Source organism: Ceratosolen solmsi, unplaced genomic scaffold, assembly GCF_000503995.2.
Source record: "Ceratosolen solmsi marchali unplaced genomic scaffold, CerSol_1.0 scaffold58, whole genome shotgun sequence".
Taxonomy (NCBI): domain Eukaryota; kingdom Metazoa; phylum Arthropoda; class Insecta; order Hymenoptera; family Agaonidae; genus Ceratosolen; species Ceratosolen solmsi.
Window position 1 is genome coordinate 100,553 of NW_011948447.1, and position 15,423 is coordinate 115,975.

The following is a 15,423-nucleotide window of genomic DNA, read 5'->3' on the forward strand; positions in this document are numbered from 1 at the left end:
TGCATGTAAAGATAAAATTTGAATTTATGTAATGTTATTTAATGTGTACACAAAATTTAATCAATCTCAAAAGATTTTTGTTCTTGTGATCTGTAATTTATATCCATTCTAGTTTTAAGTATTTTTAGTGCAGTATTTGATGTTAGCTGTTGAATTTTAACATCTGCTAAAATTTCAGTTCTTGTGTCTTCATCTGCATTTTCTAAAGTTTCTATTAAAAGAAAAGCTGCACCTGGTAACATATTTAACAAAATGCAAGCTTCAACAGTCCTAATAAATATTTTTAAAAATATCAATCAAATTTGTTAAAATAATGTTATATCTATGTATATATAAAATAAAATTATTCTTACAGAGCAAAATATAATTCAATTTTATTTGTGTATAAACCAAAAAGCGGAAGTAAATTTCTTTTAATATCAAATTGTAGTTGAAATGCACCACCAGTATTAAATTTATTTCGAAGAATAATTTCATCTAATAAGTACTACAAAAATAATAAAAAGTAAAATTAAATGAATAACATAAAAATACCATTTATATATTTTTTGAATTTAAGAAAAAATTACTTGATCCAATCGTATTGCTAAATTTTGCCATGATTGTTCAAATAAAGGTAATGCTAATGAATTGTGAAGAGCATGTAATTGGTTAACTATTTCTTGAAACATGGAGCAACCACTTGCAGTTATTGATAATGAAACTACATCTTTTTCTGATGACATTGCAAACCATCTAAAGAAAACCATTTATTATTTAAAGTTAATTTGTAGTATTTTTATAGTTAACAAAGACAATACTTTTCATTGCAGTATAATTTACTTTTTGCAGTTATTTCTGCAAATACTGAATCACCAATTTCTATCATAAGTTTCTTTTCCAATCGTTGCAAAAGACTTATAACTTCATCAAAAACAGTTAAATTGTGTTCATTATCATCTACTAAAGGTTTTGTGAATGCATCATCATGCATTATTGTCCCAAAATTTTCAAATTGTTTTTTAAAAAAATATAATTTTAAAAATGGCTAAAAATTACAATATAATTTAAATACTTAAATGTTAGTAATAATTTTTAATTAAAATAATATAATTTATATTTTACATACAACAGTAATACCCCAATTTTGAAGTACAATAGAAACATAATATAGTGTATTCAGAATTGAAGGCATTAAAGATAAAAGAGGATCTTTGTAGTTTTCACGCAGTAATTGTAACAATCGTACTCTAAAATCATCTATTAGTTCTAATTGTAAATCTAAAAACTGTAATCTAAAAAATTTGATATTAAAATTTGTTTAATTTCTTTTTATTAAATTAAATATTTTATTTACTACCTATGACCTGGTTGAGGTAAATGGTTATATCTATCAGAAATTGTACTTAAAAGTATCAAGAATGCTTCCGAACATTCAGTAACTTTCATTTCATCTGTTTCAAAACCTGGTAATCTAGACCAAGCTGTCTCTGAACTCAATATCGCATCCATTTTTTCAGTAGCATCTAATAGAATATTAAAAAATGGAAGACTCGTAGTTAATTAACTTTAAATACTAATGCTATAAGTTTTTAAATAAACTGTTATATACTTGACAAAAATGTAAATTTTATTTAAATACATCATTTTAAATAGTGATTACGTAATGAAATAAATCTTTAAAAAGGAATAATAGTATCTCAATTTTTTATATCTAAATGAATGTATTAAAATAATTATAAAATTAATTGTAAAATGATTATAATACTTCTAATATTTTTTAAATAAATAAATAAGTACATATTGAATCTATAAATTAAATATAGAGGAGATATAAATAAGAAATAATAGGGAAGAAGAATCTATAATATATTCATCTTCAAAATTTTTTTAAATAAAAAAAATTATACACAGAAATTTTAAATTAAATATTGTTTTTAATATTTTATTATTATTAATCTTTAATAGCATATTGAAACATTATCAGTGATAATGAACATACTGTTAAAAAAATGTTTATTAGTTAATAAAATAAATTAAATTATTAGTCTATTTATATTAATGAATTATTGTTGTGTTATGATTTAATTGTTTAAGAAGTGCTTAATAAAAATATTACTCCTTAAAAATAAATAAAGTTATTATAGCATCACTGTTATATAAGACTTTTATAGTAACTTACATTTTTTTTCCATTGTGATCCATTTAATAAAAAATTGTGGTTGTGTCAAGACAAAAACAATAGCAAGATCTGCAGATGGATATAAAAGAATACCTTTTAGTTCTCTCTCAAAACCAAGTGCTTCATCGACAGTATGAGCAAATAAAGAGTCATCATATTGAACAATACAAAGTTCAGAATTTAATTTTTCAACTGCTAGTGACACCAGTGCCCTCATAAATTCTACTTTTATATTTATATTCTTTAATCCAGCTGCATCAGCTACCGGCTGAACAATGTTTTCTAGCCACTCTGAATGATTTTTAATCCAAGTTAATATTTGTGTAAAAAACCATTCAGGTTTGTCTCGCCTGTTTGTCTGCTTAATACCAGTAAAATGATATAAAAATCTTTGTTTTAATGGATGAATAAGTAAAGCTACTGGTAAGCATACTGTTGAAAAACTAGATAAAAACTCTGATGATCTTTTATCAATCATATTATCACTACAATCTTTTGTAAGAATCAAATACATTGATATTTTTTTTTCAAAAATTTAAATAAAAATTTAATTAAGCCTTTGATCATAATCTTAAGTAATAAATTTAGAATAATTTTACAGAATAGTTATTATACAGGCATTATAATTAATTTTATTTCTATTAACGGATTATTAAAAACAATTTTTTAAATGAAATTTTTAACCAAATATAAAAAATATATACTGTATATGACAATCAGTACTTACACTAATACCGGGATATAAAAATTCATATCACATTATATTAAAACAAGATTTCATTATAAAAATTATTAAAAAAATGTGAATGTTTCATAAATTTATATTTAAACAAACCTTCAGATTCAATATTTTAACTAACTTATATAATTAAAAAAAAAATGATACTTCATATTTTTATGTGAAAATAATATTAATTTTATGATACTCGAATTGAATTGAAAGAATTAAAAATACCAATATACAATAAAAATTAAATTATTTTGAATTAATTATACTGAAAGGATACGGCAATTGTAAATGAAACAAATGTTGTGTTATTATTTTAAATCTGGTAATAGACTCTTGAGTATGCGTATTTATGGCCTGTGAATTATTTCCACAAAAAGGCCACTTAAGAGTTTTTAATGTTTCACTATATTCCCTATGTATTTAAAAATATTATTAAAATAATATTTTTATATAATAATAATAATTATTATTATTAATTAATTTAATTAATTATATTTATATTATATTATTATATTATATTATATTATATTAAATTATATTAATTTAATTAATTAATTAAAATAATAAATAAAATTAATAAAAAAAATAATAATAATAAATAATAATAATAATAATAATAATAATAAAAAATAATAATAAAAAAATTAAAAATACATTCTTTACTTAAAATATTGATGAAATTAATTTGACTACGTACTCAATTAAGTTTTTCTTAATTTGATTATACCAAAATTGTAGAGTGTTATTTATATAATTTTTCAAATTTGTACATAATGAAATTTGAACATTTTGACAAGATTCTTTTAAAATGACATATGATGAAACACAAGCCTCATCATTTCCAGAAATTAACGATACTTCTAATTCTACACTGAAAATAATAAATATTATTTTTATATGAATACTACACATATTTTAATAATTGGTTTGATTACCTTATATCTTCAATAAATTGAACAAATTGCAAATATAAAAATAATCTTGCTAAATAAGTAATATCATCAATAGTATCTTGTACTTCACAGATTTTATTTTCTTGCTCTAATTTTTTTTTTATATTGATGCAAATGAATTCACAACTTTTCTTTAACCTATCTGCAGATTTCATGATATCATTAACTTCTTTAATGGTTTCTTGGATTCTTGATGGTACTTCTGAAGAAGCCAAAGATAACTAGACATAAATATTTCTTAACAATAGCTTTTTAATAGCATATATGACAATTTAATAATTTAATAGAATATACTTACATATTCTTCAACTTTATTTTTATTATGTTCAAGATTAGTATGCATTTCTTTTATCATTTTAAAATTATTAAATACATATCCTAACTTATCATTGAACATTTCAATTACCTTAACCTTAACATCCATTTTATATTCCTAAAATATTATATTTTATAAATTCTTCTTTATATACTTAATATTTTTACATAATATGCAACTTGCTCAATAAATATTGACAATTGGTTTCCTTTTAATACATTCATTCTTTTGTATATTCCATGATTCTTATCGACAACTAAACAATACAAATTTAAACGACGGAAACATCGAAATAGATAAATAAAAATACATTTCAATTGTATAAAATCTATAAATCGAATGTTATTTATAGAAAACGAATTTCTTAGTTCAATTTAAATTTTAAAATTTAAGTTTTTATATCTTTCACATAATTTTTTGAATTTTATAAATTATTGATAATTTTAATATGATAATTTAGTTTTTGATTGTTTAGGTTAACAATATGAATTAATAATTTTAAAATATATTAATTCTGAAATGTACACGTATATACTTGTTTTAACAAATTTTAGATTAAGCTAAATCAATTTTATTTTATATAAAAGAATTATTTTAAACATTTTTACTTTCTAAGTACAATTAATCATGAATATATTCTGTAATATTTTAAATAAAATCAATATAATTAGGATTACTAATATAATTTTATAAAATTATATATCATTTTATATAATAAATCAATGTAAGTCATTTAACCATAAATGTGACTATATCTTCAACAAATGCAGCTTAATGATTTATTGTAAGTGTTAAAAATAAAAATATGATTCTGATTTTATTAATTACTGATTCAAACTAATGCAAACTTTTAAAATTTCCTTTACAGTCTATTTAAATTGTAACTCCATTTAATTCATTCAATAATAGAATGATTCATTAGAGAATGCATTTCACGTTTATTTGATATTGAAAATTATAGAAACACTCTAGTAAATGTTTAATTTAGACTGGTTTAATATGAGGCTATTATATTAAACTATAGTAAGCAATCCTAAGTTTCATTAGAATAAAATATAATTCTAAATATTGATGATGAAATTGTATTATATAGTGAATATATATAATTGATTTAATATTTAACAATGCAGTTATTAGTTTCGATATTATGGTAAATTATTTCAATTTGTTTTATTTATGAATTTTTACTTAATAAATTTTTTAAATAATTATATTTTTTGAAAGAAATTACAATATGAAAACCATATATTCTTTAGTATATATTTGAAAATATTTGTCATTGACAAATTAATGATAAAATATACTTTTCATTGTGCATAAGTTTATTCATTTGCAAATAAAGCCTTGAAATAAAATAGTTATAGTTAATATTATATTTATTTTTCATTTTATTTTAATTTAAAATTGAAATTTGTTGACTATTTTTTATATATGTCTATTTTAATTTTCAATTTTATTCAATTTAAAACATTTTATAGTTTTTATTAAAAATTATACATTTGTAAAAATGTATATCCTTTAAAAAATATCAATATTTTGAATTGGTTATTATCAGTCATCGAATTAATCAATTGAAATGTATACTCATTGTTGAAATCTTAAAAAAAAACAATTAAGGTTATAGAACTCTGTTTCGTCAACATCTTTACAAGATCGAATAAATAACATAAATTGTAACCCTAAATTATATTTACATGAAAACAAAATTTTTCTAATTAAAATTTCCTGTAATTAAATTAATGCAAGAATTATGATTTTTTTAATTCTAAAGTTTCAATAATATATTTTTATCATTCATAAATTGAATTCTTTATTTTTTTCTTTGTGTTGCTTTTCTAATAGTTTAACAGCACTAGTACAATAATTGATTTTTATATCTATGTTTTTAGAATAGGTTTTTTTAATTGTTTAATGTAATGTAATATACAATTAATAATAATTATTAATACGTAAGATTCAATTAATAAAAGTTAACCAAATAATGCTATATTTATTTAAATATCCAAGAAAATGTCCTTTTCATTTCTAGTAATCTTAGTATTTTCTATTACAATATATTATTTACAAAATTTTAAATGTGCGAATGGAAAAATTTGTAAAGATAATCTGACATATTTTAAGTATGAATGTGTTTCTATACATTGTATAATATAAAAATCTAAAAAATCATTTAATATTGTATATTAGATACTCGATAAATCAATTAAAAACTATTTATATTTAAATTAATTGAAAAATTAAATAAAATTCAAATGTACAATTTTTTACTTTGTTTTTTTTTATTTGTTCCTAAATACAATGAATTTGATATAAAAGCCACATCTGATGGATACACTTGCTCATTCATAAATATTTAATAATTTGAAAACAGCATATTTTGTATAAAATCAAATTTTGTGATTTTGTTGGGGAATGGTGGAAATAATATAAATCGTCACGGGGATGAGGAAGTACTGTTTTCTATTTCTCTAATAAATTTGAAATAAATACAACTTATAAATTTGTTAAAACTGTTATAAGACCAGTCAAGATATTTAAAACAATGAAAAACTAATATAGTAAGAATTGTAATTGCATTTTAACTCATATACAAGTTGTCAGATGGCGTAATACTATGGTAATTCGATTTTGATTTTCATTTTCACTCTACGCATTCTCTTCATAACTTGACAGTAATAAGTAGGATTGATTTTCTGTTATATTTCAATTTATTCCAAGCATCTATTACTATTTTTCTTTTTCATTCGAATCGTTATTTAAAATTTTCCAGATACTTTTAATTTAAGTATGGATTTATTATGACAATTTTTCAATATAATCTAAACAAAAACTTTTACATTGAACTCTTTCTTTTAATTATATGAAATCGATCAAATATATACAAACAGATAAAATTCATTAGGAATCGATATTTTTAACAAATAAAAATGTGCGATAAAGCAGTAGCAGATGAACTGCTTCACAGTAAGAATGAACTTGATATTTCGAGAGAATATGACAGTCTGTCCGGTATAAGATGGGATCCTGTTGGTGCTAACAACGGAGATGACGATTCTATATTAGAATATAGAGAAACAGATAGTATAGAAGGGTAATTTTCATTATCTGCATTATCTTTATGTATATTTATAATTTTTTTAAACATTTATAAATAAATATAAGAAAGTAAAATAAAAATATTTTTGTATAAAGCTTCAAGTAGCACAAATTGTATATTAATCTAAAAATAAATATTTAATATAAGTGGTTCTATTATTAAATAATAATTCTTATGCAAGTATAAAAATATAATATTTTATATTTAAACATTTTTTTAAGTACATTGTGAGAAAAATATATATAGATATTATATTTCTCACATATTTCTTTATTATACGTAATTCATTATTATATTTATTGATGTAAATATGTAAATATTATGTAAATAAAATAATAATTTTTTAAGCATAATTAATAAATAATCTACATATTTACATGTATTTTATTATTTTCGTAGTTATTGCATTGAAATGAATAAACTTAAAATATTAGAAGAGGAACAAGAAATGCTCAACTCATCTCTCATTGCATTAACAACTCATTTTGCGCAGGTATTTTTAATGAATATTTAAAATGAAAATATTTTTAATATATTACTTTTAATTATATTTTAGGTGCAGTTTCGACTAAAACAAATATGTGATGCACCAACAAATACAAAAGAAGACTTATTAAAAGAGTTAGAAGAGTTTGCATTTAAAGGAATTCCTGCTATTCAAAATAATCATATTTTTAATATACAATCATCATCACCAAGTCCTTATCATAGATATGTAAGATAATATTTGTTGATAATATTAATATAATAGGAATTTTAACTTGTTATACATTATTTTCAATCACTTGAATTGTGTAAATGAACTAAAATAATTATGGTAATGTAATTAATATTTTAATTTTTTTAAAATATTAATTTTCTTAAAAACTTGATTAATTCCCCATACAATTATTGGTTTTAATTAATTTATAGTTTATGTATTTTTTTTTGTATATTTTATATAAAATATTCTAATTAATAATACATTAAGATTTAGAAAATAGAACTAAAAATGTGAAACTAAGTATGCAAATATTAATAAATATATTTTGAAGTTATTAAAGAAAAATATAAAAAAGTTTTTCTGATTTTGTACACAGTCTGGTAAATTAGATGATAAAATAACAGATTTAAAAATAGAAATGCAAAAAAATAAACAAAAAGAATTAATCTGTCAACTCAAATTACAATTAGAAAATTTAGAAAAATATGCTTATGAATCTGGTGATGCAGATTTACCTCAAAGTATTGTTTTAGAACGACAAAACTTAATAATAAGTAAGTTTTTATAAGAAATAAATACCCCTTTAATAAATGTAGCTTATGATTGAACATTTAAAATTTTCAGATCACCTTAAAGAAAAATTAAACTTTAATATTGAAGATCTTTGTAAACTCTCTACAGATGATTTAAAATGGCAAGTTGACTTTGCTATTAATCAGGTAAATTTTTTAAATGTATTTAAAACATTTTTAAAATGAATATATTATAAACATTAAATAGATTCAAATTATTTATTATTTAGATTGTTAACCCACTAAAAATGAAAGAACAACTTATAATTCAACTAAAAACGCAAATTGCAGATTTAGAACGGTTTATAAATTATTTACAAGGTGAAGTTTGTGTTGAAAAACTAACTTGTACCTGTGCCTGTCCAGTTCATACAAGTGGATTAGCTAAAAGTTGTAATTCAAAAAAGACATTTAAAAAACCTATGATCAATGAAAATAGCACAACTAATTTAAGCACAGTCAAAAAACTTGTAACACTATTGCATATGTACATAATGTCTCAGATGGGCTGTGGTAGTAAAAAATCATATGGTAGAAAAAAAGATTCATTATGTGATTGGCAACATCTGAGAACTCGATTAGATATTGCAGTTGAATATGTTTTTGAGACTCTTGCAGATAGTGAATATTGTATGAATAGAGATAGCATCAGTGAAGAAGTAGCATATAATTCAGATTCGGATTCTTTTACAAATCAATATGATGCCAAGATAACGTTAGCAGTCAGAAAACACCTGGCAATTTGCATTCGAGATTTAATACAGCATGGCACAACAACAGATGCTACTGTAAATAGCGTTGTTCCTTTTGTTGGATGTTTTACACCAAGAACACATAATCCTAATAATCTTATGCATGCCTGGGAAATTATTCTTAAATATTATGAAATAAAAAATGGGTGTCGCTATAATTCTACTCCAGCCCAAAAATTATCACAGAGTTTTAATCTAGACTTAATTGGTGATCAAATGACATCTTCTAAACAGGTATGTGTAAATTTTAAGAAAATTTAAATAGATAAATAGTAATATTTTTATTTTTTTATTACTATTCAAATTTGTAGAATCTCCTAGTTACAATTGGCAACATCATTACAATGCACTCACCTTACAAGAGAAGCTTTGATTCTAATTTTAAAGCTTTTATATGTGCTGCTTTAAAGTAAAAATTTTTAATTTACAACATTTATGTATCATATTGAATAAAATATAAATTTTAGTATTTAAAACAATTTTATAGCGCAAACAAATTGGTTATATGGCTTAAACTCATTCTACAGAGCCAATATTTATTAGAAAATTATTACATGCCCTGGAGTTATGTTATTAAAACCGGTAAGTTTGAATATCGTAAAGAAATTTTAAAAGAAATTTATTTATTTTTCATTTTTTTTTTATAGGCTTTCAAGATGCCTTTCATACATTAGATAAATTAACTAAACATAAATTTGATTTGCCAATAGATTTAGCAGTACAACAGTTTCAAAATATTAAGGAAGCATTTTAATTAAAAAATAATTTTATTTATCTAGTTATAATTTTGATGAATTTCATAAAATTATAAAATCTAATTAATTAAAATTTAACACAACTCATTAAAACAGAATAACTTTTTGATCATAAAAAGTTAATTATTTGAAGTTTAACCTTTTATTTATTATTATATTACAATGTTATTTATTTAATTGAAACAAAATTTTCTTATTAATTATGTTTCAGTTTTAGGTTTAATTAGTTATTAAAAATTTTATTGATTCAACATTAAAGTTTGAGTAATATTAATATTATATTAAACATTGAATCATTTTTAATTATATAAATTTCTATATATAAGTATGTATCTAAAGTTTTGTATATATTTTTTGCTGAAATTTAGTTTAATTATTGTAAAAATAAATTAATATTATATATAACATATAACTAATCATAAATCATATTGTTACATCTTTCAATATCCCTTATTTCTAGAATATCTGTTTTTAAATGTAACTTCATTATTTCTCTCCAAATATCCATTCTATGCTCTTTATTGTGGATTCCTAACCGCAATAAAACGTTTTCATTAATTCTTAATAGTGCTCGCCCTGTAATATCATGCTTCAAAATAAATTATTAATATATATAATAATTATTACATTAGAAATATCAAAAAGCCAAGATTACTTACAAATAGAAATTTTTCATGATAGAATTGATAATAATCACTACAATGTCTTCTAAACCATTTCTGAACATCTAATACATTCCACAAATAGACAGGTCGTGGCCTAGTAGTTCTATTCTAATTTTTAAGTTATAACATTATGAGATAAATGTTTTCAAAGATATCCAAAAGTATCATAAATTTATTTCTCGTTTACCTTTGTTTTATTATTGGCATTTATAATTTCTTCCACCATTATGAATATAAATTAATACCAAATTTAACAAATCTAACATCAAACATACAACTTTATTTTAATTTAATAAGTGTTAATATTATAAAATGTATGTTAAAGCTAAGAATTGATATAAGTCGGAAAGCGTTTATTTACAGAATACTAATATATATTAATATATTCGCTGATATTTGTAGATGGCGCATCAGACGAACATTAAAATCAAACATAGTACCTAGTGTTTTTTATTATCATATATATATATATATATATATATATATATAATCTTATCGTAGCGTGTAGTTGTTTAGTAACTACTAGTTTTCTTAGATCCAAAATGTACGCATAAATGACGCTGTGGATCGACAAAAAGATTTATTACTTTACAATAGTTAAAATATCTTATCTTATTATACATTTTATAAGGTTTAAGATAAAATTAGAAATCTAACAATAAAAATCAACTTTTACAACAATAGTTAACTTAACTTACGAATAGGGGAATAAACTCCTATACAACATGTCGAAGAGGGATTACAATGACTACAGAAGAGACGACTATAGAAAAGGTTTTATTAATTGTTTTATACTATTAAACGTTACTTATTCGTTAATCGTTAATTATTTACCCTTTATTTTGATAATCTGAATAAATATATATAAAATATTGGTTATTACTATTTTAATTTGTATTACAAAAATTTTGAAACAATACTTGTATTTATAATACAAAATGAAGTAAATGAAATTATAAATAAATTATGTAATCACTAAAAATTTGAAACAAATAATTTAATTAATTATTGATAATTTATTATGTTTATTTACTTTCAATAAAATAAAGGAAATTTTCTTAATTGTAAGTAAATATCTAATGTAATTTTCAAATTTAATTGTATAAGGTTATCTTTAATTCTTTAATAAGAAATTATTTTAAACAGATGTCGAGACTAGGATCGTGTTCGAATAAAATTAATTTATTTTAAAGAACAGTGGTACATTTTGTACCGTTTAAAAGCTTCCGGTTAATTTGTCTGCTTTGTTTTAACTTGATCTGAACTTTGCCAGTGTTTGACGTTGTCAGGGTCAAGTGTCTACAGAGCAGAGGACAGGAGGGATGATGATGATGATTTGAGATCCAGAGATCGCTCACCACATAAACCACACGATCAACATGAACTTTCCAGCAGTTCCTTCCAACCACGATCAGGAAAACAAAAACTTGTATTTGGTTTTGATAAGAAAGCTACCAGTAGTGACCCAAAAAAAAGTGGTATTCAAATGAAGTTAGGCAGTGGCTCGGTTAGTATTATATATTTTTTTTATTGGCTTGTATTAGTTAGTATTTCTAATTAAAACAATTTATAAATCGCATAAATTAAATTAGTTTCCATGGACTAATATACTGGATTATTACATATTAGGCATTTGTAAATTTGATAAATTAATATTATTTTAATTCATTGAATTACAATCTTTATAAATATATTAATTTATTAAACTATATAAAATAAAATGTTATTTTAATTCTCCTCTTATATAATACTTGTATCCCTATAGTAATTAGAAATAGAAAATAAAACTCATATGAAATTTTTAAAACTAGGAAAATATTTAAAAATTTTATATAAAAAAGTAATATAAATATAATTTTTTAAACACAAATAATTAAAAATATTTTAATTAATAAAAAAAAATAAATTACATCAATGCCAATAAAATATACTTTTAAAATTATATTATGTTGTATTAATGCAATTATTGAATTTAATTAACAAAAATGTGATATGATTACTGTTTAATATTATATAAATATTATTAATACATTCCAATGCTATATTATTTAAGAGATTATTTAATAAAAAAAAATCTACCATGTTAAGTACGAAATTATCAGTGAATTTAATTTTATCATTCATCAAGTGTACAAGCATATGTATGTGCATTAAGTCTGTTTTCAATTATATAATATAAAATATCTAAAATAATGTATTATTAATAGCTTCATCATACAATAATATTTATTTGTAAAAGTTTTTATTGATTGTGACAATTTAGTTGTCACAAAATTTTATAAATGTAAAATATTAAATACTACAAAAATATTTATAATAAAATATCAGTAAATTAAAAGTTATTAGTTTTTCAATCATTTTATGTCGAATATACTTTTATATTTATAGAAACTTCCAAAATCAGCACCTGTGCAAAAACCAACAATAGCATCTGTTTTTAATAATGATGATGATGATGAACCTGAAGAAATGCCTGCTGAAGCAAGGATGAGAATGAGAAACATTGGGCGAGAAACACCAACTTCAGCAGGTCCTAAATCATTTGGAAAGACAAAACAAGGCTTTTGTGATTCCAAAAAAATTTTTGAAAAAACTTTAAAGCAAGCAATGGACGAAGCAAATAAATGAGTTTATTTTCCTTTTAAAACTAATTTAATTAATTTAGTTATTATTTTAAAGGAGTATGATTGATTAAAATATTAAATTAAATATTATTTTTCTACAATAAAATACAATATAATTAAATTACATAACTTTTTTAGTAAAAAATATTAAAATTTATAATTTGTCACATATTCATGTAAACTTATTTTATAGAAAAGTTATACTCTGAACAAATATTAAAATAAAAGATTAATTATTTCAATAATGTTTTTATTGGATCTACCTTGAAGTCAGTTACAACTAATATTATATAGAGGATATTAAAAAAGTTAAATAGAATATCTTTTTAATTCTGTTTATTGGTGAATATTACATGGACTGACATTATTTCCTGTTCTGTTGGCCTTGACGCATATCCTAAAAATTGAAAAAAAACATCAATTTACCAAACCTTAAGTCAATTTCATTTAATATTTGTTAAATTAAAATTTGAAAATTAAATACTTTAATTAATTCATAATAATAAAAAATGAATTTTTATAATTAAATAAAAAGTAAACTTAAAATGATTTTTATATAAAGCCATGTTTTCATAACAAGAGATACACCAATTTCATATTTAATAATCACTATTATTTTATTAAACGTTATAAAAGTACTATAGATCGACTTAGTCAAATTGATTAAAATAAACACAAAAATTATACGTATTGCCTAATCATTTTATAAATGTTTAATTATGTTTAAATCTATATTATAAAAAAAAATTATTAACAAAAATATAAATACAAAAGTAATACCCTAGGAAAGTTGCGCACTGGAGGTGTCCTGATGCGTCTATCGGCCTTCGATCTATTGCGTACTACTTTGGAGTGAATTGCACAAGATACACAATAATGTAACTTAGCATAAAGTTTTGGTAGCTGATATGGAGAATATACACTTGCATCTGTTATATCACGGACTGCAGCAGCTTCAACGATATTTCGAATCACAAATTTCTTAATTGCTTTATCCTTGGGAACGCATCGAGCACAATTCGTACAACGGACTGGATTCACGTGCCCACGGCCATTTTTAGCACGTCCTGCATTTCTACGCTTGCGCGTCTAGACAAATGAATTAACTTTAAAAACACATTAATTATTTATTGTATTTTATAAAGCTTGTCTCCTTTTTAGACCAGTAAATATTTTTAATTAAATGAATTTTATTATTAATAAATTGAAAATAATAACTCTAACAATTATTTGTAACTATAAAAGTATAAAAATTTCTTCAAAGAATTATTTTACATCCACGTGTAAAAGTTTTTAATTTTCATTATTCAAGGTTTTATAAAAATTCATATGTTTAATAGATTAAAATAAATAAATCCTTACATATTATTTTATATATGGTCAAGAAAATTAAATAAACTGACAAAAAAATTAATTTATTATTGTTAAAATACCGCATAACTTACCATTATTACAGGTTATCTTCGAATGGTTAGGAGGAAGTATTTTTAACTGACCCCTGCAGTCTAATAGTACTAATGTAATACTACTTGAAACAAAACACGTTCCTAACAAATTTCCAGTAATTTAAAGAAATTTCCGGTAACTTCTACTTCAGGTATTATGCAATGAATAATAATACTTTAATTATATAAATTAGATTTATTATATTAAAAATATGCTTATCTATACTATATTTACAAAAATTACTGATTCTTTAAATTTGAAATACTATTTATTAAAATAATATCATTAAGTATAATAAAAGTCTGTCAAAATAAGTAATGGTTTTCATATTACAATTTTTATTTGTAATTATACATTATAAAAATAATTTGTTTATTTTAAAAACGAAGAAGTAAATTGTAAAATAAAGGTGAAAAAAAATAAAATTCTACATAAAATTTTTAGTTAAAAATTATAGAAATTCTTGAACACTATCAATATATATATGTCTTATATTATTTTTACATTAGATTCCTTTATCTTATTTATATCAATTAATAGTTGAGTCATGTTTGTAAATCTCAATAAATTTAGTAGAAATTGATAATAATTTGACTTTGCTTTAAGATAAAATACAAAGATATATTATAATATAAATACAATCTTCTCA

The 15,423-nt window shown here is 21.4% G+C and overlaps 5 protein-coding genes across 7 annotated transcripts; 2 read left to right on the top strand and 3 right to left on the bottom strand.

Annotated features, from left to right (window-relative positions):
- Nucleotides 1-4: 4 nt before the first annotated feature.
- On the bottom strand, nt 5-4,304 carry Rint1 (RAD50 interactor 1). Its single transcript, XM_011504620.1, has 11 exons — nt 4,143-4,304; nt 3,827-4,065; nt 3,589-3,762; nt 3,169-3,303; nt 2,162-2,646; nt 1,340-1,505; nt 1,109-1,274; nt 801-1,027; nt 570-735; nt 354-487; nt 5-270 (listed from the first exon to the last, which is right to left on the bottom strand). Exons 1-11 carry the CDS (start codon nt 4,266-4,268, stop codon nt 57-59), a joined length of 2,232 nt encoding a protein of 743 aa, XP_011502922.1. The 5' UTR covers nt 4,269-4,304; the 3' UTR covers nt 5-56.
- A 2,737-nt stretch (nt 4,305-7,041) lies between these two features.
- Nucleotides 7,042-10,060, top strand: LOC105366250 (RUN domain-containing protein 1). Its single transcript, XM_011504622.1, has 8 exons — nt 7,042-7,251; nt 7,657-7,750; nt 7,814-7,972; nt 8,337-8,514; nt 8,585-8,679; nt 8,763-9,518; nt 9,596-9,866; nt 9,932-10,060. Exons 1-7 carry the CDS (start codon nt 7,088-7,090, stop codon nt 9,695-9,697), a joined length of 1,548 nt encoding a protein of 515 aa, XP_011502924.1. The 5' UTR covers nt 7,042-7,087; the 3' UTR covers nt 9,698-9,866; nt 9,932-10,060.
- A 362-nt stretch (nt 10,061-10,422) lies between these two features.
- On the bottom strand, nt 10,423-10,985 carry ave (sterile alpha motif domain-containing protein aveugle). 2 transcript variants are annotated; one of them, XM_011504623.1, is made up of 3 exons: nt 10,892-10,985; nt 10,699-10,812; nt 10,423-10,628 (listed from the first exon to the last, which is right to left on the bottom strand). In XM_011504623.1, exons 1-3 carry the CDS (start codon nt 10,928-10,930, stop codon nt 10,452-10,454), a joined length of 330 nt encoding a protein of 109 aa, XP_011502925.1. In that variant the 5' UTR covers nt 10,931-10,985; the 3' UTR covers nt 10,423-10,451. The 2 variants fall into 2 exon arrangements, with proteins under 2 accessions (XP_011502925.1, XP_011502926.1); XM_011504624.1 differs by having other exon boundaries at nt 10,529-10,615.
- Nucleotides 10,986-11,232: 247 nt separating this feature from the next.
- Nucleotides 11,233-13,388, top strand: LOC105366252 (PEST proteolytic signal-containing nuclear protein). 2 transcript variants are annotated; one of them, XM_011504627.1, is made up of 3 exons: nt 11,233-11,478; nt 11,978-12,211; nt 13,093-13,388. In XM_011504627.1, the coding sequence occupies exons 1-3, from the start codon at nt 11,449-11,451 to the stop codon at nt 13,330-13,332; spliced, it is 504 nt and encodes a 167-aa protein (XP_011502929.1). In that variant the 5' UTR covers nt 11,233-11,448; the 3' UTR covers nt 13,333-13,388. The 2 variants fall into 2 exon arrangements, with proteins under 2 accessions (XP_011502929.1, XP_011502928.1); XM_011504626.1 differs by having other exon boundaries at nt 11,994-12,211.
- A 263-nt stretch (nt 13,389-13,651) lies between these two features.
- Nucleotides 13,652-14,860, bottom strand: RpS26 (ribosomal protein S26). The gene is made up of 3 exons (XM_011504628.1): nt 14,774-14,860; nt 14,109-14,417; nt 13,652-13,725 (listed from the first exon to the last, which is right to left on the bottom strand). The coding sequence occupies exons 1-3, from the start codon at nt 14,774-14,776 to the stop codon at nt 13,693-13,695; spliced, it is 345 nt and encodes a 114-aa protein (XP_011502930.1). The 5' UTR covers nt 14,777-14,860; the 3' UTR covers nt 13,652-13,692.
- Nucleotides 14,861-15,423: the final 563 nt, after the last annotated feature.